Genomic DNA, 27,371 nt, shown 5'->3' with positions numbered 1-27,371 from the left:
TTCCTAGCATTGTGTGGTTTATTTTTTATTAACTGCTTAATTGTCATGCTTGATCTGTTACATATAAAACACTCGGCTTGTACTGATTGTTTAGCCCACATAAAAATAAACAGTTGATTTCTAGACTGCTGGCCTGTAATACTGCTCGTACTTGGCTTCTTAGAAAATACAAAACAAACACACATTAAACAAAAAAGGGTCTCTTGGTGATCTGAAATGCTAAAAACGTAACAGTTCAAAGGTCATTCATAAACATCTCTCATATCAACAACACAAATATCTTTCTGACAAAAAGTCATAAATTATTACTCTTTAAAAACGTGTTTCAAGATCTCTGCCTTACAGCACAACCAACGTCAAGCACTGCGTTCAATATCCACAGCAACATATGTAATACCTCAGTGGGGACATGTTGAAAAAATAAATAAATAAATAGAGTTATGCTTCCAAGATAATCAAAGAGCTGTTTCAGAATAAAAAATCTGGCAAAGTATTTAAACAATTCTTCCAACTTGTGTTCTAATCAGGATAATAAGGATTATTATCGATATGAAGATGACTTTGTGACATAAATATGATTGATTTCCGTTTGAGAAATACAGGATTTATGTGTAAAGAATGGCGATCGTGAGCAACAGGTAGATACGTGAACAAGTGTGTCCCAATATTCTACAAAAATTAAATAAAACCTTTGTACTCAAAAATCGAAAGTCAAATTCATGCCTGTACTGAGAAATGTTTGGCAGCAAAGCAGCTGCTGCCTCCTGTCCAGAGGTGGAATGTATTCTGATGAGTAGCAGCTAACACTTGATCATGAGTAGATGGTGATAACTTCTCGACCTCCACCTCGGACCAGCAGCACTCTTTCCAAGCCTTCAGTCAACACCTCCAGAAACTCCATATCTGAGGGACACGTTAAAGGAATAGAACAGACAAACCGCAGCCTAGCCACTTTTTCTATGAAGCTAAAGGCCCTGACACACCAAGCAGTCACCAGAGAACTCGCCGACATCGACTGTTGCGTCGGCGTGTTCTCCCGTGTCTTGGCCATGTGTCGCACTGGAACACACCGCAAAGACTTCAGCCGAGTACGTACGAACTGCGCATGCGTGAGTGGCAATAACTCTCCTTACCAGCAGGCGGCGGTAGTGTGTATTCGTCATTAAAAACAGGCAACAACCGGAAGACAGAGAAGAAGAACAGACTACGTGATATAAACAAACAACAAATAGCATGTGCGTTCCATTTTCACTCTCGTCCATCGAAAACATGTTTCGTGCGGTACTGGAGCTATCAGCCATTGGAGTGCTGCTTGTGGAAGACATTCTCAAGCAACCGTTTTGCTTCTCATGCACTGATTCGCTAGCTGAACAGCCAATCAGAGTGATTTCTTTGTCCGACTGCCTGTGGCCGACGCACGGCCATGAAAGGCCAAATAAGGCGTGTCACGCCGACGGTGCGGGACACACCAAATTGAGTTTGGGCGACAGGGCACGCTTCGTCGTCCGACTAACGAAAACGGACGATTTCGGCCTGGTGTGTCAAGGCCTTTAAAAAAGCTTCTATGAAATTCAGCATGAACACTTTTATCATATTGGCGAAGGATACAGTTCTCATCTCCCTCTGTGTCTCGAGGTGGCCCCGGCATGTTGAGTAGCACTAACCGAGCATCATGGGACCTGTTGACTATCACCTCGTTCAGCTTCACAGCCGTGTGCATTCGCCGCACGTTGGACTGATCCCTGCAGCGCAGCAAGGGGGAGAGAAGGAGAGCCGAATGGATTTGTACAAATAACAAACTTTTTCTGACTATTTTAAAGCAAGATCTTACTGGGTCTAACAAAGAAAAAAGGTGAAAACAAGGTAAAAAATTGGCATTAAATGCTACATTTGTAATAATGAGGCAGTCGTGATGCTAAAGCGACTCACGGTTTGAGGCTCATGAGTTCTCTGAAGTTCTCAGGCGCATTTTTCCTGTTCCTCCTCTCAGCCTCACACTTCTCTCTTGTCCACGTCATCTGAACCTTATCTGGAGGAGCCTCCACCACTTCCTCTTCCTCATCTGAGTATAGACTTCCCATTCGCACCAAAGAGTGTCTGTCCTTCACCAGCTGGGCCTGCAGGCCATGGGAATGACACATGGACTAGTTGTCAATGAACTGTACGTGACTTGAATTGTTATTTATAGAATTGTACGTCACAAGGTTGCGCAAGATATTTCCGAAATGATTCGCAACATCAGAAAATGAAGGCTCAGGAGTTAGTTGCATATCATGCATGATACGTTTTTTAAATTTGTGAAATATATTAAAAATGAACATTACACACAAAAACAACATACCTCTCTTTCTCTTTCTGCACTGGACAGCCTCATTTGTCTCAACATCTGCGACCTCTGCTCCATCATTAATGTTCGCTCGTAGGTGTATGCTGAGATGTCGCTGTCATGCTAAAGTGTATTATGCAAAACATAATTGTGGTTAATGCAACTTAATCATACTTTATGTGTCTGTTGCACATGGATTGAGTGAGCACGAAAGTTAAGTACATCCATGTTCATGTCAAGCAGTGATTTTTCTTTTTAAGCACCAGCATGTTTGTAGCAAAGGGCATCTGGTCTCAGTTGCAATTTTATCACCAGGTTCAATTCAAGCTGGTCTTGTTGTTCCCATAAAAAGACATATGTGAGTCTTTACTTGGATTCAGAGAAGTGGGTGTGTAAGAGAGACCCTCACCATCTCCACCACCTCCACTTCCGCCTCTATTCTCAGCTGGTAGAGGAACGTGGCCAGATCTTTCTTCATCTGGATGCTGTTGTCCTCCATCTGGGCCACAGTGAAGATGCGCATGCAGCATTTCCTCCAAACCTAAAATACAGATACAACCATGTGGTATTTGACCATGTGTACAATTGAATGAGTGTGACTATAATTACTCACAGAAACATGTTTCAGAAATAAAAGTGGAAATATCTTGAAAAGTGAAATCAACTAAAACTAACAAAGACTATTCAAGGAGAGCATGCACGTGTTGAAGGTTTTAGAACTCCGAAGTAGCTCAAAGATAGCTGAGGTCTCACTTTATGCAGTTTGAGCAGGAAAGGCAGCAGCATTAGCATCCCGCCATCATGGACGATCCACCAAACGTCAATGTTGCCATCTGTGAAGCGTTCATGGTTGCTCGGGTAGAAGGACACATTTTTGGGCACCATCAGGGCGAGGTGAGCAGCTGTGGTGCAGCGGACTGTGTCTGAGGAGAGGAGGGAACATGGAGGCATGGATATTAACTGTACTGCATGCATTACTTTAGCTACAATGTACATTGTGTGCAAGCAAATGGAAACTAACACAACATCTATTATAACATCCGCATTTCGTATTCAACGAGGCCATTCAAAGTATTTATAGCAGTGTAAAAACAGCAGTTTAAAGTGTAAAGGGAGTGTAAAGGAAACATATCAAATGTCATTTCAAAAAATTTAGAAACAGTCATTAAAAAGCCAAGAGAGTAAAAATTGAAATAAGCAAAAATAGAATAAATGTAAAATGTATAATACATGTTTTGGTCCAGTTTAAAATATAAATAGTTATTTGAGGCATTGGCCAAAACCAAACTGTTTATAAGTTAAAGTTTATAAGAGTGAAGCTTGTGTTAATTCAACAGCATGTTACGCTTGTTAAGTGTTTTAGGTGTCATGTTGTGAGCAGTATTGCAGTGAGACTCTTACTGATGAAAGTCTTCCAGGCCCGGGGGTCCTCGCTCTGCCTCCAGCCGTACGGCCAGCCCATCATCACCGTGTTGTGCTTCATGCCCCCCAAACCACAGGACTGGATCAGGTGCATTATACCGTCCCGCACCTTAGAGGCCACCACGATCTGACAGAAGCCCTTCACCCGCTCTATCTCCATCATGTGCTTAATGGCCTGGGTGAAAAAATAACGTATGTCCATAACAAATAAAGAATTGACCAAATAAACAGTTGACATAAAAAATGGATACATAATGCTTTAAAAGTAAACAAAAACAAACAAAAGTGTTTGACAGCTTTAAGTCCATGCCTTAAAATTGGAACCTGTATGGATTTAAATGGCAAAAAAAAACATGGTTCATCAATTCAAATTAAATTACAAGGTTTTAGATTGGATTAAAATAACTGTATTCATCCCAAATTGGGAAATTGTTTTTTTTACAGCAGCATGTCAACAATGCATTGCACCAGTCACGTGCACATGCCATCGACATCAAAGTGGGCTTGAGCCCCTGCCCTTTTTATTCCTCCAGAGAAAGTGCCCCTTTTTCCCCCTTTTTAAAAATAAATAAATAAATGAATATATATCTACTGCTGTTTGCGCAGTTTCCCTTTCCAAAAATATATTGATTGAATACAAAATAAAAATATCAGGTCGGGAGATTAGACTAAAGTTCTGATGTTTTTGATTGTTGGCTGCTCATTTAATAACTATTAATTGTACTAGTTTGTTGTCTGCTCTTGTGCGTAGTGAATAAAGAAGACCATGCATTGACTCTGTGTCAGCTGATTATTTTGTAGAAATCTGTTGAGTATTAAGGGCATTCAAATTAATTGGTCAGTAAGTCAGAGATGTGCAACTATATTTAACTTTTTGTTTTACATTTTTTTATAAATAATTATGGGAAGTGCCCTTTTTCTCACTTGAGCACCTGCCCCCCAAAATGTCTGTGCACGTCCCTGCATTGCAGATAAGTTCAAATATTAAAAAATACCTGAGTATTCCCTGTATAGCACAAACTATATGGGCTATAAGTAAATGAATGATTGATTTATTTCCACAGTGGTTGTCCCATTAACAGAAGCAAACTTTGCTTTTTTCAATCTTTATTTCGAACAGATTAAAAAAATAACAAATAAAAAATAACAAATGTGAAAAACAGAATACCGTAATGTTAAAATACAGTATTTATCCACATTCATGATAATATTTATATATTCAACAAAAAAAAGTCTTCATATTAATAATAATAATAAAAAGTCATGTGTCCGAAAGGGAGTAGGAGGAAGCAAATGCTTATTAATTTGCTTCACTTGTATACGGTTTTACAAGACACATTACATTCTGAAAAATGTCCCTTATTTGAACAGTAATGCATCATTGGCACCATATTGTAGTTACAACAACAAGCTGTTTCCAGCCGTGTCCTTAGATTAAAGTGACTAATGCTAGAAAAGTCAGAAAAATTGAAAATTCCCATTGAAGCATGTTTTCGCTCCATTGTGCTTTTCAATTTACAAAAGGTGGTCATTTGTAACGATTAGCTGCAGCACAGTACAATAGAGAACTGTGGAGCACGTGCAGCACACACCCCTTCTAGTATTTACCTGCTCAGCTGCCTGCATTTCCCCATAGCTTTCCAGGAAGTTGCCCTGGATCACCGAGCCCACAATGGTCAGACCCTTTCCCGCCTTCAGCTGCGAGGCAAAGGTGAGCAGACGAGGGTATTTCACATGGAGGTCTTCATCCAGCTTCAGCAGCACCAGCAGCTGAGGTCTGAAAGAGTCAGAGAAGGTCAATATGAGTCAAAGGCCTGGATCAAATGTGTCAAATCAGATGTGTTTGTGCATCCTTGTTAAACGATTGTGTTATTGAGACAAATTCACATTATTTAACTAGGTTTCCGTTTTGTTCATTCATACAAAAATAGTTTTGATTTTGATCAAAATGGACACTTTCAAGTTGTGTTGTCAAGCAGCTTTTCTGTGATTTGCTTTTCAAAACACACAGTGTATACGATAAAGGTGGATAAAGTTGAATATATTTGAAAATGTGTTTATACATCCAGCTAACACATAATTGTTAATTCTATGGCAGTTAGAAGACACCATTTCCCTTTGAATGAGGTCCTGATGACATCAGAAAGAAATGCAAAGAATTGTATATTTCTATTTAACACCTAAAATAACTCTCAAGTTCTGCCACATTTTAGATACCTGGATTTTTGTAAACCACTGAATCACCCAGAAACTATTTACTGGGCTGCTCTGTTTGGATAAGATTGAGATTAGATACGATTTTATTGAGGACGTGTCTGGAAAAAAAATGAAATTGTGAGAGGGAGAAAAACAAAACCTAAAATGTCCAGCAAATGTATAAAGAAAACTTAAAATAAATAACATTACTGTGTCTGCAAAGAATAGGAAGAACATAATTGTAAAACGTAATGTTACAATGTAAAGCTATTGGACCCAAAGCACTCTAGCTACATGCCGTAGTGTCCACATGTTCTTATTTCCTCACTACAGTTGTTCCATACAAAAAGAGGAAGTGCAGCATCACAGTGGTCACGTAATACAGCTCACAATTCCCAGTTAGCATGATCACAATGAGCTTGGAATCTTCCCTCTGACGTCAACTTCCCTAAAACGACCGTCAATTCATAACTGACAGACGGCACGTACGTGTCAGTATGGACAACAGCTGATGGTAAACATCTCAAATGTTGTTTATTTTGTGTGGCATTATCATAATCCTGTAGAGCCATTGTTATCCGATGTGGAAGGCCTACTTTTTATGAGCTTAGTCTATTTGGATGCAACACGTTTCTCAAATGCAATTGACAGGATTTTAATAAAACTCACAGCTTCTCTCTAATCCAGAATTACAAAAAAAAATGGTCTGCACACAAGCTGGAATCAGTCATTACAATGGGAACTATTTGCCAGTGGTCAGAGGGAGAGAGTGTGGCATGATTCTGTTAAATGTATAGTGTGTAAGCTCTATTCATAACCGAACACAGACGTGAAAACTTGCAATATGGCTTCTCAGAAATGCAGTCCAATGGGGTTTTCTGTACATATTGTACCTGCTCTTGCAGGTTTAGCTGTACCTCCAGTTCTTGGTGTGCGGGGGTCCAACCTCCAGTCTCAACAGGGCGTATCGTGCTGCGCTGAGGGACAGTCCTCTTATACCGTCCCCCCACTCCTTCTCTGCTCTGTTGTTGGAAGAGAGACAAGAAACAGGCATGAGGAACAAAAGTTAATCCACTACAGATACACAGAAACACAACCATCATGGCCCCATGCAAGAATGTACTCTAATGGGGCAGCAAAACAAAAGTGTAAATGCTAATAAGTCATTATACACACATACCCTTGAAACTCTATGTATTTGTAGATCATCCCAGCAATGACCATGGCCACAATAGCGTAGTACCAGGAGGAGATGAACATCAGAGCCAGACACATACTCATGCCAAGGAAGGACAGAGCCCTGTGGATGTGACACATAGAGCCTGAGGCGATGTTTTTGCACACTAAGAAAACCATCAAGCCCATAGGACTAGTAACAAAATATGACCCCATTCTCTACAAAGTATGGGGGGAGATCCACCGGTACTCACCAGTGGTAATATTTGAACCTTGGCCTCCAGTTGGGTGTGCGTAAAAGAGTCTGAACTGCACAGGCTAAGTTCACAAAGAGATAGCACATCAAGAAGAACCTATTGAATGAAGAAAAGGAGAATTTACAGCACATTTGAAATCCATCATCCATCATCCATCATCCATGGTGTAGTGGGCCTTAACCAAACAGAGAAATGAAGCAATTCATGCACCCAACATGTCTTAGATAAATAAATGTGATTGCGCTGATGGAGTGCTGGCATCCAACAGCTAACACCCTGTGTGTGTGTGTGTGTGTGTGTGTGTGTGTGTGTGTGTGTGTGTGTGTGTGTGTGTGTGTGTGTGTGTGTGTGTGTGTGTGTGTGTGTGTGTGTGTGTGTGTGTGTGTGTGTGTGTGTGTGTGTATGGGAGGGAGGGTTGATTTCGTTTTTATTTTATTTCTGTTTGTCTGTATTATTGTTATTATTTTTAGCTTACATACGTATTCTGCATTTTGTATATTTTGTAAGTAATTGCTGTTGTCAAATTTTTCTTTTTCGTATGTTAATTAAAAACATATTTTAAAGAACAAATGTTGTGCTTTTGGTTGTGTATTAATCTCAATAAAAATATGATCACAAAAAATATATATAAAAATGTCCTATTTTTGCCATTGTGAGCTTACATGGAAAGGATAGGTGCCACCATGTCCAGTGAGGCAATAAGGATGCCCAGTTCAGCGATGAGGCCCGTCAGCAGTAAGGCCCATGTCGGCTCTCCATTGGCCTTTCCGTGACCAAACACCTGAAAACAAGAAATTCCAAACCTTCAAACACAGCGATGCAAATCCCTTCATGTTTGATAACTGCGTCAGAGTCAAATAAGCATCCCATTCAAATGTCAAGTCACATTTCCGACAAACTGTAAGTAATTTACATGTTATCATGAATATCCAAATCATGGTATGTTCAGTAAATAATACAAAACAGATGTGACCCTGGGAGTTATTATGGTTTTGCTGCAACATTAGCTATTTTTCCAGAGGATGTGACGGGGTTGCACAATGTATCAACAACAACATCACACCCGGAGGAAGGGAATGATGTTGTCCTTGGCGATAGCCTGCAGGAGTCGTGGCGCCCCGGTGAGAGACTGAAGGCCCGCGCCCACCGTGGAGAAGAAGGAGCCAATCACAATAACCCATGGAGACGGCCAGGAAAGCGTACCCACCACCAAGGTTTTGTGAACAGCGTCCCCGAACCTGCAAGAACAGACTGACTGAATATCACCAAGAATAAGACTGACATGACTTATTGAAGAGTCAAGCTCTGCTGTCATACACACAAACGCTACAGTGTAGTTTTTGGCAGTAAAATCCTATGAGCCAGACTCCCCCAACATTTCAACATACAAAATACTTAAGACATAAAAAAGATAAGAGACACAAATCAGTACAAATTACACAATATGGCACGTGAAATGAGGAATGAGTAAACTATGTACATAACAAATTGAATAGAATAAAACAGATTGTCAAACTAAGTACTGATAGGTCTAATAAAATACTGTTCATTGCTATAATATATGAATGGATGTGGATTGTAAAAATACTAAATTATGATAATTCTATTCAGAGCTGAGGGATTTAATAGTCTTAAAGCCTGTGGGATAAAACTGTCCCTGAGTCTGATGTGTTTTGATAGCTGTTACATTTCCCAACACTCGGGAGGAAGTCTGGGGAAGATACGTGCGATATATGGTTACACTTATAGCATGTCCCAATAGTGCAGTAAACAAACGACTTACTTGTCCCTGAGGACCACTCCTTCTATACAAGAACCAAACAGAACCACAGAACTGATATCTGAACAAGAGGTCAAGGAGACACACATATAAATCTACTTTAGCATCTTTTCTGAAAGAACACAGTTGTTGATTCATTGTGGGTGATCGTCCAAAAAAGGATACAAACAAGAGAAGTAGTAGTAATGGCTAATATGGTTCCCACAGGGATGGACTTCTGAGCGTCTCGGAGATCTCCAGATCGGTTGGACCCTGCCATGATACCTGCAAGGCAAAATACAGTTAGTGAAAACAGAGGAAATGTAAGAGCTGATTAACTGTGCCCCCTGCTGGCTGGATCAGTGGTTAAGCTTTTTTGTTTCTCTGTGTGCTAGTTACTTATGTTAACAAATATAATAACAAAGCATTTAATGGCTTAATGTTGAATCCAAATTCAAACATTATAGATTTAAATTCAAGCAGGTAACTGGCACTTTAGTTCAAAAATGATTTGTTGAACACATTTGGAAAAGAGTCAATTTACAGTTTCATCCTGTATGTAGACTGAGGTTTGTGTCATGGCAGACCTTTGTGAAGCTTTTCTGTATAGTTGTAATACCTGTGGCAGACGGGAAGAAGATCCCCACCAGGAGCGTGAACGATGTAGCGATGTCTGCTGACACGTACATGCCAAAGTTGTCCGTGGCACCATGGACCTCCACTGACTCGAGCCCCACTTTCTCTAAGATCTCCCCCTTCCTTTGGTAGTCGCCCCACATGTTTTCTAAAAACAGAAGACATTTAAAACATTGGTGACACACTTACATTAGAAAACAGTATCATGTTATAACGCATATGTTATTCATCATGCAGGCAAACTATAACAACATAAAAAACAGCTTGAATTTGCCACTGAATGATTATATATCCTTAAAATGTACATTTAACATTTATGCAATAAAGTTATGAATACATCCCAACACTGTATTTTACTTCTTAATCTGGACGGCTATAATAATGATTTACATACTTGCAACGTTGAGAGTTGTTACTTTAATATCTTAATCCCTAAAATGTACCTTTAATAATCCCACTGCCCAGTCCAGGAATGCCCTGTATCTCCGTCACATTGTTCTGGAGGAAGTAGTCATCACACTGCGCGCTGCTCATGTTCCCCGGCAGACAGAACCTCTCCCACAGCTGGCTGGGCACCGTCATGTTGTCCTTTGTCACCGTTTTAGAACACACATCGAAGCGATCTCTCACCAAAGTCCTGTTTCCCAGCATGCAGATCCTACAGCCAGGACAGGGACACAAATACAGGGATTAGGATGGTCGTGGAGCATTTCTCCAAAAGGTTATCAAACTTTAGTATTTAAGTTATAGTCAAACTGTTGGACTGAGACTTTTAATTGGTGAGAGATTAACGCCATAATAATAAGGACAATTGCATTAAAAAATAATATTAATAACTGAATAATATTTTCTATAAAATGTAAAACAATTATATAATAAATTTCCATAGAAAACACTTCATCCATATTAAGGTCCCCGTAATTCACAATACTTTCTGTTAAGGCACATGTTTATATTAGCAAACCCTTCCTTGCAGACTTACGTAAACTCTGGGGGATGAGTCATGGATTTTAATGCCCCAGCATAGATGGAGACAATTGAGATAATGACGCAGGCCAGGAAAAGAGAGGCCAGCTTGTTGACATATTTGACTCCAACAAAAACCACCACAGCCATCAGACTGAGGCAGATCGAGCCGTACACTCGCATGTTGTTCAGCATGGCACTGTCACCCCCAAGGGAGTCTGTGGCGTGAAATATGGCCGCCTGGGGGACCAGATATTTCTGAGGAGAAAATAAATTACAGTCTGGTTACTGCATGTATAAAATAAAAACACATATAAAATAGTGTTGGGATATCATTTTGAGGTCTACCAATGTGAGTAATGTAACCACACATTCATATTTAAGCAAACTAACCAAGAAGATTTCGACTGCCCCCAAAATATACATGGCAGAGGCAAAGGTGGTGCCCAAGTAGAAGCACAGACCCACAGCTCCTCCAAACTCAGGGCCGAGGGAGCGTGAGATCATGAAGTATGCCCCTCCAGCTATACAACAAAACAAAGTGTAACACACAGAGAGTTACTGGAAATACAAAACCTGTACTAGATTACATGCAGTGGATTCAACGGAAAATCTCTGCTGCCCCCAAGTGGATACAAACGTAATTTCAAATGTAACTTCTACATCTATGCCGAGCAGTATAGCATACAGGTCCAGATAGAAATGTCTTACAAAGCAGTTCATGTCTATTAACTTGTCTAAAACATGGCATTTATAGTGCGGACCTCGGCATTTTGCTGGATACATTTATGCTAAGGGAGCTCTCTTTTTACATGACGTTAAATTACATTTAGCTTTCAAACTCAAAGAAGCAAGAGTCCTGTAAATACATTAGCTAACATTAACAAGTCAAACCCCTGCTACTGCATTGGTTTCAAATTAGCCAAAACATTTCTGAGTGCTGTGTACCAAAGAGAGATTTTGAATTACCTGGAACAACACCATTCGTAGCAATGGCACTCATTGATATGGCCGTGAGCATTGTCTACAGAGGAAAGAAACTATAAGTAATATGGAAAAGGCTTGGCAACTTGTAGGTGTACAGTAAATATCCAATATTAAAATTGACATTAAGCACAGCTTCCCTCCAAGAAAACATGTCTCTAAAGATTTAGCATATGAAGGCTAAAGTTAATAAGACCACAGTCAGCTATTTGTTGAGTATGAAAGGTAATGGAAGCACTGACTAAAGAACACATACAGGAAGGTGAAGGGGGAATTATTTCGCTTAAATAATTGCTGCTTCCTCTTTAACCACGGGGATCCTATTGAGTGGCTTAGCAAAGGCTAGCCCACCTTGTTGGGGGAATCAACCCAGCGTGTGTGTGTGTTGGTCTGTACAGTTGTGTGCGTGTGTGTGTGTGTGTGTGTGTGTGTGTGTGTGTGTGTGTGTGTGTGTGTGTGTGTGTGTGTGTGTGTGTGTGTGTGTGTGTGTGTGTGTGTGTGTGTGTGTGTTGGTCTGTACAGTGTGTGTGTGTGTGTGTGTGTGTGTGTGTGTGTGTGTGTGTGTGTGTGTGTGTGTGTGTGTGTGTGTGTGTGTGTGTGTGTGTGTGTGTGTGTGTGTGTGTGTGTGTGTGTGTGTGTGTGTGTGTGTGTGTGTGTGTGTGTGTGTGTGTGTGTGTGTGTGTGTGTGTGTGTGTGTGTGAATACTAACACAAGAGCAGCACATGAGCACGATCAGGAGTGACTGCATGATGCCAGCCATCCCTACAATCCACGTCAGTCGGAGGAAGAGGATGACACCGAAGATGTTCTGGAGACACGGCAGGTAGACTCCCATCAGAGTGCCCATGTTGGGAGTCTGACAGAGAGAAAGAGGGAGGGGTAAAGAGATAGAGATGGAGAGGGAGAGGGGAGAATATTGACCATGACATTTCAGGAAACAAGTGTATTGATCACTTGTATTGATTGATGTACTTTTTTAAAGGTCATTCAATCATGTTATCATGAGCTCTTTGCATGCATTCAGGTCTCCCACAGCCACCGCGTGAGTGCAGAGCGTGCAAAGGCATAAGCAATCAATCAACAACTCTTAATACAAATCTAAAACTTGGATAGCGAGGCAGGGAGAGAGCGAGAGGTGGAGGATAATGTTTCTAAACCTCCATAGACTGAGTGATAGATAAACAGCGGGGCCTAGTGTTCCTCGGCTGTGTCCTGACCTTGGGGGTCTTCCTGCGCGAGGCCCCTGCGCTCTCCTCGTCCTCGTGCTCCTTCGCCCCCTGGGTGATGTTGGTGTAGCTGACCAGGCGGCTGAGCAGAGACGAGACCTTCGGCCGGATGTCCAGCTCTTCCTGGAGGAGGAAAAGAAGGGAGAAGTTGTATTAATGAGTTTGGTGCAAGTGGAACATCTTAAATAAATATGGGGGAAAGTAACAGACCTCAAACAAAGCCAGGTTCCTGTCATAGAAGTCATTATTCTTGCTTGTAGCATCAGCACTGTTGAGAAATGGTCTGTCTTCTTTATGATTCCCATGTCCTGTTAGAGAAAGGAAAACAACCTATAATATACAGCGGAATATCAACCGAACAATATTTCTCTGCAAATACTTGTTCTTTGAGATGTACTGTAACTGCAACAGCAAATCATTTTTGATCCACTGATATGACACAATGAGATATGATTTTAAATAAAGTTCATAGAAATCTGCTAAAATATCTGCGTTAAACTGGGAAGATTAGTATTTACTGTAACAACAAGACTTTGTGTTTACGTAAAATATGAATGTCATTCATGTAAAACTATGGAGTTACGATCACTGGCCTTAAAGCGTCACAAGTCAAATCCACAGTCACTTTGATTCTTTCACATGTTGTGCAACGGGAAATATTGTCCCAGGTGGCTTGAAGTTTTATTTCGTCCAAATATACAATGGGTCAACAGAGATGAATATTATTGGTGCCCATACTGTAGAATAAAACAGTTGTGGTTTTAATCAATGTCTTCCAATTTGGATCACGAACCTTCAAAAGTACTGTTAATAAAAGCAAAAGATAAATGAAAAGTTAAAAAAAGGATTTGATGTGGCATTATCGAGATATTAATTAAGCCCAGCATTATTTCCTGTGCAGCAATTAATAAAACGTAAGTAGAAAAAATGTATGTTTCTATACCAAATACAGAGTCTTCAGTGCAATGCTTGTAAATATACATTAGTATCAATTCAACATCTTCATAATGTTCATGTAGAAAACACAACCCATGCTGAGAAGCTGCAGAGAAAGGCCAGCAGTACAGATCCACTAAGCAGTGTCCGCAGATAAACAGCCATATCATTAGATTTTACTCATTAACTTCTGCTTTTGAAGAAAGAATCAAGCCGAGGAGAACACACTGCCTGCGGCGATTATTGCACGCAGAGTGTGAGTGCAGATGTTATCACACACACAGGCACGCACCTCATTACCGAGAAATAACCTACGCTGTGGTTATTAGAGCATGTAAACTTTGACAGAGGCATCTTTAAAACCCATATTAATCCTCCAGCAAAAAGTAGTCTGCCAATTTACCAAGTGAGCATGACACAGACAATTATCTCAACAGTGATGAAGATGTCTAAGCTTTGCTGTAAGTGGTTGAGGTTGAATGCTGCTCTGCACTCACCTGTGTTCTGTGTCCCACTGCTGCTGTCTCTGTGGGTGAGCATAGTTATGAGCGGTGTGCAAACTGCAGCAGGACTCTTGAGCTCGAGCCTGGGGAATTGTCGATTACTATCCGGGACACTCGGTCACCCAGGGTGATATTCCATCAGGGGGCCTGATCTAACACATGGTGCATGGTGAGGGGGGTGAGAGGTGGGCAGCGTAGGGTACTGTAGTAACTTCCTGACTAACAAACACATGCAGAGCACAGGTCGGCTCATAGGGATACAAGAGCCTTGGGTTGGGTTGAAGGTATCTCCAAAAAGTGCAGTGTTACAGCATCTGTAGTAGATATTATTAATTATTAATTAATTAATCAACCAATTAATCCTATTACATGTATTCATGTTCAGTTTGGATATATTAGATATATCATCCTTCAAACGTTTTTTCCCCATGCCATTATTCCAAGAAGCACAAAGCAAAAACAATGCCTTGTATGAAGAACTGCAACAAGTATGTGTCTTATCAATTAGCTTATTGACAGGAGGTAATTGCGAACTAGTTTGATAATCATTGTATTGTTGTTGAAGTAATTTGTTTTTTATAGACAGAAAATAATATTTTAAGCCTGTATTTTAAAGGACATTTTCTAAGTTGAATATCATATTCAGTATATTTGGGTGATGTACTGACAAAAGGAGATATTTAAAGATATTTGACCTTAGGCTTTAGGAATTGATGTGGACATTTTTCAATATTTTAGGCTAAACAAATAGATACAAATTGGACATTATCTGCAGATTAATCAATATTGAAAACAATCATTAGTTGCAGTGTCATTTTGAAACAAATAACCTGATGTTCCAGTTCTCTATGAAAGAAAGGTTTGTGTAAAAGATGTCTAAAGGATGCAAATACCAGAAGGAAATGAGTTAATCATCTGGAGCATGAAGGCTAAACTCCCAATGGTCTGACTACTCTCTTTAAACCCTAACAACCACACAGCAGGATCAGAGTTACGGTGGAGACGAGATGAGATCAAACATTGCCAACACTGTCCTCTAGTGTCACCTTGCTGTCAGTGGCACGGGATAAAAACACAACTAAGTGTTTGAAGCAGCAATGAGGGGGAACTACTGTGTGAAGGAGATCGAGGATGTTTTCTTTGCCCTACAATTAGCCAAAGAATACATTATGTTTTAAAAGGTTTCCACAGGACATTTTACTCAATCCTTCCTAGATCCTGATATTAAACCCAAAATAGTTCAGCTTCCGGCTCAGTCTATTTCAGAACCTGCAAAACAGGAGACAGCGGGGGTCTGTGGTTAATAACCTCACCTTAAATGTCTAATTAAAAAGATTAAAGATTAAAGTTGCCTGTTATGAAGGCACATAAGAGTCATGCTGTGTGCCCCGAAACAGAACAGAGGCTTTACAGCAACGTGCACTGACATGTCACCTGTGCCCCCCCCCCCACCCCACCCCCCCTGGCTGCCAGAAGATCAAAGATGTCTGTGCTGGAGGACTGACACATTCACACAAGGGTGAACCAAGGCAGAGCAGTAAATCAGGGAGGGTCACGACTTCTACTTTTCTTTTTTAGTTTCTCTAACTCTGTTTAGATCTTTTTTTGGGGGGGGGTTCTTAGCGGAGTTCTATTTACTCCGACATAATAAAATAAACACTGCTTTTATAACAACACCGTGGAGATGCTACATACATGCAGTCAAGAATATTTACTTAAAGGTGGGGTAGGTACGTTTGAGAAACCGGCTCGAGATACACTTTTTGTTATATTCCATGGAATGCTCTTAACATCCCGATAGCAATGAATATCTGAAGTGCTTTGACAACAAATCCATAAAAACATGTCATCTGTGGAAGCCGTAGCGCTGTAAAAAACACGACCAATCATCTGAGCCGGCCCGGCTAAAGTAACTGGATGGCCTACCTGCCTGTCAGCCTTCCATCTGTGCACAAACTTATCTCGTGCCCTCATTGGTCATGTGCGCGTTCGTGTGTGTTGGAGGAGGGGCTCTATAAGGAAGTGGCAGATTTTTTCTGGCTGTGTATTTTCACATTCTAGCGCACTCGAGCTGGTTTCTCCAAAATTACCTAACCAACCTTTAAGGATCTGCTACTGTTGAGTTCCCACATATTTTAACTTGCATAGTAATACTGAACATTTTTAAAAAGCATACACTATAAGCACTTTGAGTGTTTATTATTGCCATAAGACTGGAAGCAGCTCTTAGGCATCCTTTGATTCGATTTACCATGCTCTCAGTTATAGCTATACCTATATTAAAGCCAACATAGTTAATGCTACAAGCAAATGTTTTGACTGGCTGCCTATGTGTCTAGGTTTTATTTGTTGCCTGTTTAAAACCAGATAACTTTTCTGGGAAGATTCCTCGTTGTCAAAGTATGTTCAGAGTGCAAAGTACATGACATTGAAACAAAAAAACAACATGTCAGGGCAAGTCTACAAAGACAAAACCAATATTGTTTATGATTTGTTATAGGTCTAACAAATGAAGCTCCAGGAGCCAGGAAGACCTTCTTTACTCATTCATTTATTATGCTATGTTACTAGGCTACTCTCTCTCCTCTCAATAACTGATCGGGGGCGTCACTCCCCAGCTTAACCAATCACTTCGCTCTATTCTCCGCTAAGCCTTTTAAATCTGCTTTCCCCTCTGACAGCTGTCATTTCAGGTGACTCGACGAAACCCTCCTCCACCCCTTTTCACCTCCTGTCCCTCTGAATACAGGGTCAAGCCACTCCCCTTCAGACCGAACCCAACTATCCATTCACCACCACCAGTGTCTAGACCCCGGGGGGTTTCATCGGATCGGTTCTCCGCTCCCGAACGATACTCCTGCACAACGGGGCCTAATCGCCAAAATCACCATTACATCCATTCGTGTATTCCTGACAATAAATATGTATTCATTTCTTACATCAAAAACGTCTCTCCTGATTGAACAACTGTCAGAAAGTGTCTCCTCCAATCCTTTAGAAGAGTATTTCACAAATTAGGGATTTGACTTTGCATTGTCCTGGTGGGATATTATCAAGTTGCCTTCAAAACCTAACCTGACCCTAAGGCAGAAAGAAACTTCACAGTAATGTCTCTCAACTTAAAAAAAAAAAACCTGATTAGTCATGGAAAAAAATATCCCACCTTATCCATGAGCTTATTGTGCTTTTAAAAAAAGCCTCTTTGCTAAACTTCCTCTTCAATAAACACTCAAGACTTAACACTAAGAGGCAGAGCAGTAATGTAGTAGGACGTATAACTCTACTTTGTGCAGATAGTTGGCAAGACTGCTCCGTTCATTACTGTATGTGCAGAGAGAAATGCGTGCATGTGTTTGTGAAAGAGAGACAGGCTGTAAAAAGAGACTGTGTGCATGTCCTTTGGTCCCTCGGCTTTAATAAGCTGCATGCCTTCATAGCATGTGACTATGCCACTGGGTTGGGCAAACATAATACAACTGTTGCTTGGCAGCGGGTCGACTAATGAAAGGAAATGTATGCTCTATTGTGCAGCGTGTTCAGCTCATTGTTTATGTGTGTGGGCCTGTAAAATGATCCTTCAAACACAGAGCCACTCTGACCTTTTAAAAATGTCTCCCCTTTTGGCTTTTTCCAACCAGCTGTAACCAACCAGCAATCCTAACTAAACTAATACAACTTTGATATGTCATATATGGAGTGTTGCTATGTAGAAACTCATCGAGCTGTACCAACAGGATGTGAATGATAACATCAACTGATTTCATTTTATTTTTTCATTTAATCGTTTATTTGAATAGGGACAATGCACATTAATTAACACTTTACAGCAATAATGCTTCAAGTGTAAATATGCAGGATTATAGCTTTGAGCTAATTTCCATCCGTAGTCCCTGAGATACAACATATAAGAACATGACATTTGCAAACATAGCAAAAAATAAATACATGATATGAAAAAGAATAAGAGCAGCACACACAAGTATTTACCACATGGCAGTACACTATAGCAGCAACGACATATAAAGTGAGATACAAGAGATGCATAAAGTGCAAGAGGAGATACCCCTGTTTTAAAGTGCAGTTAGCGGTGATTGCACGTCTGTTTGTTTCTCAACCATTCTTAGAGTTTACCTTTTTATTTCGTCCGGTGTGTTTTTTGTGGATGAATTCCCCTAAGGGAGGGGGGGCCAGTCCATGAACAGGAGTTGTCCAAAAGCTCACAAAAACATGGCGCCTTTGATTCATTTTGTGTTTTCATTTGTATACACTACAGAAATAACACTGCTAATATTATGTTATAGTATGGGGCGCCACTGTGTGTGGACGCAGGATACAACAACATTAGATGTGGTATTTCTCATAATTGAGAATAGTAACATTTCATTGAGTGCAGCTATCCTCCTACATTGATGATAGCAGAGGTCAAGTGAAATAAATAATGTACTGTTTATTGGAATATATGCAGATATGTTCATGAAAATCTTCTCAACCATCGTAAGTAGGGATGTCCCGATCACCTTTTTTTGCTCCCGATCCGATCCCGATCATTTGATTTTGACAATTTGCCGATACCGATTTTTCCCGATCCGATCTTTATGCAATGCATTAAGAGAAAAAAAAGCATTCAAGTTGTCCCTTAAGGTTATTTTTTTATTTAAATTGGATATTCTATCCAGCATGAATATAGCTTCTTTCTTTCACAGCAGCATTGGATCAGTTCAGTTGTGCAGCATTGGATCAAAACAAAATAAAGCTTTCAGTACTCGTTAGCTTACTGCTACAATTAGACACTGCGCCCTGCCCACTCTGTGGCCAGATTGGAGAGAAATAAGCAACCAGGTCTATGAAAGCAAGCCCCAAAGAAGCAACACATACATGATGTTGTGTAATTTGAAACTAAAACTAAGGCCTCAGGATGACTTTAAGACTTGAACATGGTCATTTTTGTTTTGTAACATTGAATACAACATTTAAAAAAAAGTATTTAAAAAATATATATATATCTCGATCCCCGATTTTTTTTCTCCCGATTCCGATCTTTTGAAAATCCCGTGATCGGCTCCAATCCCCGATCACGTGATCGGATCGGGACATCTCTAATCGTAAACAAAGTAGTAATTTGATAATGATTCAGGGGGATGCGCACCTTCTATACTGTGTTCATCCTAAACTCCTTACAATGCACTGATTGACAAAAAAAACGTGTGCAAATACTAATCTGGAGGTTATACAAATACACATGCTCAGCAGGTATATCTATTCCAAATGAATATTGCAAACTATGAATCATGTCCCTGTTGGAACATTTGTGCATGTTTTATTTAGCATTGTACTTGTTCTCCTCCTCAGCCCGTGGCACTACACAGAATAATGTCTGCTGTAGCGATGGGCCGATGTTAGCTGTAATGAATGTGTTTCATGCAGAGCAGCATCTGAACACTGGAATGCTAACCTGCTGAGCCGTACAGCAAAACATATTATCTCTGATGTGTGCTAATGATGAGAACAGGACGGCAGCTCAGCCTGAGTACCTCGGGGGGTAAAGGTGGGCGAGAAGAGGTGCATCGTACAATAGACCTTTGAAAATACACAAATTAACTAAATAGGCAAGCAAATGGGTGCAGAACTAACCACCAAACACACCCAAAGTGTGGTATGTACACGCACTTAACAACTTTTCAGCAGTATATTTCCACTCAGACTCAGAATTTACTTTCTACATGTGATAAACTGTGAGGCATTGATGAACAACGACTGCCTTATTTATCTACACATGATGTCCTGGTAATATCATAAACAGCACACTGCCATGGAGGTAAACAACAAGATGCTAATCCCTCAGTACATTCAGTACTTCATTAAGCTGTATATACTGTGACGTCCAAAGAGGAGGTTGGAAGTATTAGTGAATTTGATGACTGACAGCACTTAGCTCGTAAACAAATGATAGAAAGTGAACGAAAAAACTGCCTTCAGAAATATCTTGGGTGTTAAGTAAATATATGTGTTATCCCTGTTCAAAATAAATCAGATACCATTTTTAAGACTGGGGTTTGAGTCCCATTGTAGCTAATGAAAACAAAGTTACTATGTATTACTATAAGACGTCCAGCCAAGACTGTTCTCATAGTCATATCTCATTTACTCCTACTTTTATGTCTAAAAATAAAACTCAAGAAGGACAAAGTAATATACAATTTAGATGCCGGCTCTTAGAAATGCAATGAAGAAGCTCCTGTTGCTGTCGTGCTTAGGCAGGAAGGTCGACCCAAGAGCAGTATAAAATAAGAAATCAAGTATTCTCAACAAAAAGTGAGTTTAAATTGAGAAAAAAAAGCTGATAACAAAGAGAAACTGATAAAAACTAAACATTTACCAACCGGGGAGCAAGAGGTAGGATCTGGAAAAATCCAACAGGGACAATTATGGGAACGACGACGACAAACTGACAAGGGATGACAAGACTATACTCACAAGACTAATCAGAAAGACAAGATACAGCTGGAGGTGAACAAAATCAGACAATCAGTGGGTGTTTCTCAATGTCGAGGAAGGATGCTCCAGAGCCACTATTTCAAGGATGCTACGTCATCGAGTCCCGCCGAAGGACTTTTCCAATGTCAAGGATGCTTGGAATTCTACCGAGGCCGGCGTCCTTCGTTGCGAGAAATGTCAAGGCTTCACATGTGTATCCTCCGCGGTCTTAAAATCCCCACAATGCTTTGCGCACGGACCAATTTCCAAATCGATGGCGGAAATCGCCCTCCATTTAAGGCGGTGCCTCGCATATCACGCACACCTGTTAGCCTGTTCCACAATTCTTCATTTTCCGAGGCTAGGAAGGATTCTTGCCTCGCTTCAGAAGCAAGTGACTCGGACGGACTTGTTCTACCAAGGAAGCTTCCTCGATATTGAGAAACACCGCCTAACTCGGAGGGACTTGTCCTACCAAGGAAGCGTCCTCGACATTGAGAAACACCCCCTGACTCGGAGGGACTTGTCCTACCAAGGAAGCGTCCTCGACATTGAGAAAAAACCCCTGACTCGGAGGGACTTGTCCTACCAAGGAAGCATCCTCGACATTGAGAAAAAACCCCTGACTCGGAGGGACTTGTCCTTCCAAGGAAGCGTCCTCGACATTGAGAAACGCCCCCTGACTCTGAGGGACTTGTCCTACCAAGGAAGCGTCCTCGACATTGAGAAACACCCCCTGACTCGGAGGGACTTGTCCTACCAAGGAAGCATCCTCGACATTGAGAAACACCCAGGGGTTTACTTAAAAGACAGGAAGTAAAACAATAAATGTCAGATCTGCTAACAAACCTGTTTGGAAATAGACACAAGCCTGCTTAATTTGAATAGCTAGAATTTGCCTGCAATCACGAAAAAAACATTTTCCTTATCTTATCTGTTCAACAGAAGTGTCTGAACCTTTCTCATGTACTGGATCCTGATAATGTGCATCACTTGCACCACAGAAAGCCACAGTGTGAATCATTCAGACTCTCTATGCTTTCATACTGTATCTATTTTTGCCCTGATCTGTTTGGTGTTAAAGTGAGACAGTGAAGAAGACCTCTGTATAGGGTAGAGGAAAACACTGAAGGCATTTGCTTGATAGGAGATCCTTAGGAATGACTGGAGAAACATTGTCTGCTGCTCTGCAGTTGTCACTTTGATGTGAATGAGCAGATGGAACAGAGATGGCAGATGGTTGGATGGTGAGATAGTGTATCATAAGAAATGATGCGTGTCAAATCCGTTATTTAAAGAACAATCTTCTTTAACATCTCTGACAAGTATTTCAAAGGCGTAAACTTATAGTTGTGAAGGGCTGTGTCAAAAACTGTGTGGTTATCTGAATTTGTTCCAACTTTCTCATCAGCTCCACACAGTGCGTTTATCTTTCTGAGTTTATCCGAGTAGTTCCCCAGACAGGAGGACAGGGATATCTTTCATTAGATAAGGGGTATCCAAACAACAATCTTCAATTCAGCCACTTATTAGGCTTCTCAGCACCTGTTTTGTTTGAGGTCAATAAAAGCCAGAGACATACTTGCACAACATGGTTACAGTACAGTATTTTGACAGCTGCACATTCTTTCTTTTTACAATAACAATGAAGGAAAGAAAATGCTTATTAACTTATCAAAACAATGACTCTGTTATAATCATAGAGGGAATACAAGTTAAATGTAGGTATATACATTGTATTTCAATGTAATTTGTTATATTAACAGTACTTTCTCTAGCAAGTTAGCTATATTTAGTTCATGGGATTTTATTTCACATCATCTCAGACTGGAAACTGTACAGTTTTACAGGCAGTGCTGAAGAAGAGAAACATGTGTCTGTTGCTCACCTACTTTTCATTTCTCTCTTTTTAAACACTATGGTTGTGAGATTATTAAATCATTAATTTGCCACAAATTTGTTTCCACATTTCTTTCAATTCTTTCCAAGGCGAAAAAGCAAAAGCACTCATCACAACAGAAACTTTTATAGACTTTAAAAGACTATATTCGTCAACAAGATGAGCAAATGAAGCTAACAAGATATCAACCAGCTCTTGGTAAAACGACTGGAGGCAATTTCGGCTTGGGAAAGGTCATGTTCCAAACAAACAACAATCCAATATGCAGCCTTTAAAAAAACTCAGAAGTCTCAGCAACAAACTTTCCTAGCTGCTCTGCTCAGGAGGCCACAGCTACAATGAGCACAGTGTTGATCCTGTCCTGCTGAACAGAGCCCAGCTCTCAGGCAGAAACAGACTCGCACTGTGTCACTTCCTCCGAGCTGCAGACGTCACACTGGAGACCCAAACCCAAGCCCACCACTCCCATGGTGAAATCATCCAGAACACGCAGGCTCTTTAAGATGGTGATACCACAGCAAAAACAATCCCACCCAACTTTTAACTGCCTGAATATTTCATAATGCTGCATGTTGAACTCAAGTTGGAAAAATACTAAACATGTGTACGTGCTACAAGAATACAATTAAAAGTAAGTCTTACCAAGTTCTACTAATGTTTCTGCACTTGTCACTCAAAACTAAAACCAATTTCTTTTTTAAATTGTGTCGACAAAAAGGTCTGGTATAACAATCTTATAAAAAATAAAAAAATTGACTTGAGTAGCTGTTTCTGTTTATTTGTGTGTTTTGAACTTAATGCTAACAAACTGTGTAACATTTGCTCCATCTCATTATTCCTCACAGTCTCACTTCCCTGTTCGTCTCCTCCTCCTGTTGCTCAAACTGTCCAACATATACTCATCCTCTTAGCTACCCACTACGTTTAATAGTTGTTGATGTTGTTCTCAGGAAGCTCTCCTCGGTTGGTTTAAAGAGAGTTATGACAGCAGGAAGACGAGGGAGGCAGCAACAAGTAAGTGCGAAACGCAACCATAGAACAGGGGGTTATTTCAGGACATCTGCTTTTCCTTCTACAGAGTCCTGCTTACACAACATTCATTCCACTACTTTTTAAGACTTAAATCACAGTTTTTAACACCAGGCTACTATCTTGAGTTCCTGCTGTTTGAGATTTGCCTCTGAAGGGTAACTTCCATGCATTCCAGCAATAAACACACAGACAGCTAGTTCAACGTCCTTATGCTTCAAACACCAGTGTATCTGATCCGGGTGGCTCACGTAACTTAGATCTCTTTATCTGCATGGCTAGTTTTCTTACAAACGCTTCCACGTACAGTCATTATTACCCACACAGACACAGATCCCATCCCTGTACACATAATGTCTCTCAAACTCATTCACACAGTAACAACTACTTGTATGAGTCGTAAGCCTTGAATCCTGGTCACTTCCTGTGTTATTCTGTTGTAGGGAGCTCACAGTCAGCATGACGTGTTAAGGTAGTATAAGTGAGTGACCAGTCAGTGTGTGGGTTTCATCCCAGCATGGCCTTTTGGGCACTCAGCGAAGCGTGGGTGCTTCATTGGACGGCCGCACCCATGTGTGTCTTTTATTAAAAAACGTTGTTCCCGTCGTTGATTCACTCCCAGCCCACACAAATCAGTGCTGCTCTCTGTTAATCCTACCCAGCGGCTACAAAGCCTTCACTCCTTGTTTCCTTGTCTTCCCTCTGTCCTCCCTTTCTCTTCTGTCTGGGATTACACCCCCTCCTCTCTCTATACAATGAAGAAACAAGTGAGTGACAGTGAGAGACAAGCTGCGAAGAAGGACAAGCGAGGAGGGAGAAATCTGCTCCTACGTTGTTGAGCAGCCAATCTTAGTGAAAGGAAACCCTCCCCTGGCACAAAGCGAGCTCCATCTTTTGTGCAAAGAAGCACTTGAGGCCTTTTCTTGTTGTGGCGGTACCGGGGGCCCCCCTCAAACAGCCCCAGCCCTGTGGTGTCCTCCCCCCCGCGGTTCTTTCTTACTCATACTGTATGTCCTGGCATTTCATTTAAAAAGATGTTTACATGTTGGAAAAAGTACAGTCCCAACATGACATAGGTAGTGTTTTTACTTTACTCAAAGTGAGCTGTCAAAAACTGATGTAGGAAGAACTGATTTCTGGCTCTGGAGAATTACCATGGTAACCATACAATCAGCTGTTCAGAGTGGACAAAGCAGTACTATCCCATGCTTGGGCAAAACTCAAAATCAAGTATTACTTAAAGGGCATTTTTTATCAACTTTTAACAACAAAAGTAGTCATGTTGTGTCAAAGCTTAGAGGTAAAAACAAGAGTAAAAGTGATTTACTCACCATCAGAGCTGACAGTGTCCTGATGATCCTGCCCAGTGTGCCTGTAATCCACCCAGTTGATCCCCTCTAGGCTGTCATATCTGTCCTGAGCATGATCCTTCACCGGTACCACAGTGAAGTGAGGCATGTTTTCATCACTGTCCTCTGCGTCTCCAGATCAGCAGCTCAACATAGCAGGCTAGCTGTTAGCCTCAGTTCAACTCCCACTAATGGCAACTACATTCCACTACACTGCGCTCACTTCCTCTAGAGGCTATTATCATACACCCCGCCCACAGGACAGCCCCTCCTGAGCTTTTGGTGTGAACAGAGAGAGTATGGAGGTCTCAGGGATGCATTTGGAGAGACACTAGCCCCGCCTCCCCATCCCTAAAGGGAAGGAGTAACTCTTTGAGGCACAACTCTGATTGAAAAGTTTGAAGTTGTCATCCCTGAGTCATGGGGAGAGAGAGGGTGAGAGGGTAGGGTGACCCCTTTCTGCTGCGTGTATCCTAATGACAGCTAACAGAGGGAACCTTGTGTGTTCAAGGTTCAGACAGACAGCCCTCTGTGGAAGCGGGCCATTCCCAAAACACACAGGCAGCAACGTGGCAGTTTGGAAAATAATCAAACTAACAGTGGAAAAATAAAAGAACTAATCCCACCCCCTGTTCCAACAGTTGCATTTCATTTTAACCTTTGAGCCCAAAGTCAATCAGAATTCAAAACATGGCTTTATCCCAATAGTTGTGTAATCATTCATCGTATGTCAATAAACCCATATTGAATATAATATATCATCAACTTCCAGCTGTTGAAGTTGTGAGGAAAATATCTGCAGTGAATTACGGTGACATCACTCACAGGGGAGGTAGAGTTTGCCCTCCTCTTTCCACAAATAGTAGATACTTAAACCATAAAAGACACAGATCAAAGACTCAAAAGTAAGGCTGTAATTAAAGGTCCTGTTTAGACAGATTTACATCTAGCTACTGCCCTGTTTGAAATGCAGAGACTTTGTAAACCCTTGGTTTTTCTTGAGTGTATGTGTTCACCTTAATTTAGAAACCCTCCATTGGACAAAAAAGATGTACAGGCAAACAAGGCTAAACAAGAGACATCTGATCGTAATCTATGGTGTCGACTACAAAAATCTAATACGAGATAATTGTTTTTTGGAATGCAGACATTGCCATTTGAGACATTGTTATGTAGCAATGTGTTTCCATGATACATCTTGGTTTTAAGGGGAAACATTTCATGCAGTAACACATAATCATTATCTGTGCACAGTGCATTGTGTTCTTCAAGAATTGGTACCTTTGTACTTTACAGCTCTGTCCCATAATAAAACAAATTGCCCTTCTTTCCTCTCTCCAGATACTCTTATTCCTGACTGACTTGCTGCCTTGGCAAAGTAATACAGATGACATGCCATCAGCCTTATAAGGTTATTTTCCAGATGAACTGACTCATGCAGTGCTGTGTACAAGTGAGGGTCAGTGAGCAGCAGGCAGGCAGGACCTGACACATGCTTTTCTTCCACCACGATTACTCAGTCTTGTGGAAAGCATGCAGGCAGGAGGGGCAGGTCCCAGGAAAACATGAGGCCCACCAGGGTCAGCGTGTTGACAGCAAAGAAAGAGAGGTCTTGGGAAGGTACTGAGGTGAGAACACACGACTATGGAAGCTGCTTGCTTTTGTCCTAGCTGCTCCTGCATCAACTCTTATCTGCTGTGTTTAAAGGTCATTTGAGGTGAGGCAATGCCTTTCACAACCCCTCAAAAAAGATTGGTTGCGGAAAAGACCCCGTACATTTCCTAAGTTCAACAAAAATATGGCTGAGGCTAGAGATGACAGGCTTATATGTGGGCTACTTGTTCACCAACAGATTTACATTTTAAAGATCTTTTGTTTCGTTTGTTCCGCCTTTGAGTGTGAGGTACAAATAGGACACAAACACTTTTTTTGGCTAATGCTGATTTTTTTTTCTAATATGTCAATATAAGGCACTAGAAAATATGTAATACCACAAGATGAGTCTTTCACCTGAATGACTAAAGATTGTATTTTCACATTTGCAATATGTACTTCTCTGACTTGCGATTATGAATGTCAACCACTAGATGGCGGCATTACTGTACCTCCAACATTCGGCAACTGCAATAAATGTTTTCAGCCTCTAGTCTAGATGAACTGATAAGTGATTTCCCTCTAGGTGTCAGACTTTAAACATCTAATAAATATAGCTCCCAAAATGTAGAAAAACAT

At 40.8% G+C, this 27,371-nt stretch overlaps 1 protein-coding gene across 2 annotated transcripts; it reads right to left on the bottom strand.

The window, feature by feature from the left end:
* slc12a4 (solute carrier family 12 member 4) lies at positions 1 to 25,379 on the bottom strand. 2 transcript variants are annotated; one of them, XM_079666418.1, is made up of 24 exons: positions 25,122 to 25,379; positions 13,159 to 13,256; positions 12,940 to 13,071; positions 12,432 to 12,578; positions 11,708 to 11,762; positions 11,132 to 11,262; positions 10,755 to 10,996; positions 10,216 to 10,430; positions 9,756 to 9,920; positions 9,323 to 9,421; positions 9,161 to 9,218; positions 8,441 to 8,615; positions 8,040 to 8,158; positions 7,375 to 7,473; positions 7,125 to 7,244; positions 6,862 to 6,966; positions 5,357 to 5,525; positions 3,728 to 3,923; positions 3,080 to 3,249; positions 2,736 to 2,867; positions 2,342 to 2,449; positions 1,930 to 2,117; positions 1,609 to 1,742; positions 1 to 903 (listed from the first exon to the last, which is right to left on the bottom strand). In XM_079666418.1, the coding sequence occupies exons 1-24, from the start codon at positions 25,246 to 25,248 to the stop codon at positions 812 to 814; spliced, it is 3,276 nt and encodes a 1,091-aa protein (XP_079522544.1). In that variant the 5' UTR covers positions 25,249 to 25,379; the 3' UTR covers positions 1 to 811. The 2 variants fall into 2 exon arrangements, with proteins under 2 accessions (XP_079522544.1, XP_079522545.1); XM_079666419.1 differs by lacking the exon at positions 25,122 to 25,379 and adding an exon at positions 14,382 to 14,552.
* Between the last annotated feature and the right edge of the window lie 1,992 nt (positions 25,380 to 27,371).

The sequence above is a fragment of the Notothenia rossii genome (assembly GCF_949606895.1).
Source record: "Notothenia rossii genome assembly, chromosome: 2".
NCBI lineage: Eukaryota > Metazoa > Chordata > Actinopteri > Perciformes > Nototheniidae > Notothenia > Notothenia rossii.
This window is presented reverse-complemented; position numbering and strand designations above follow the sequence as displayed.

Bases quoted from the DNA above. Each gene is read 5' to 3' on its own strand.
- slc12a4 (XM_079666418.1), bottom strand. From the start codon at position 25,248: ATGCCTCACTTCACTGTGGTACCGGTGAAGGATCATGCTCAGGACAGA. The intron at 3,924-5,356 runs GTAAATACTAGA...TTTTTCACCCAG, and splicing joins AAATGCAGGCAGCTGAGCAG to GCCATTAAGCACATGATGGA. The intron at 3,250-3,727 runs GTAAGAGTCTCA...TCCTCTCCTCAG, and splicing joins GGCCTGGAAGACTTTCATCA to ACACAGTCCGCTGCACCACA.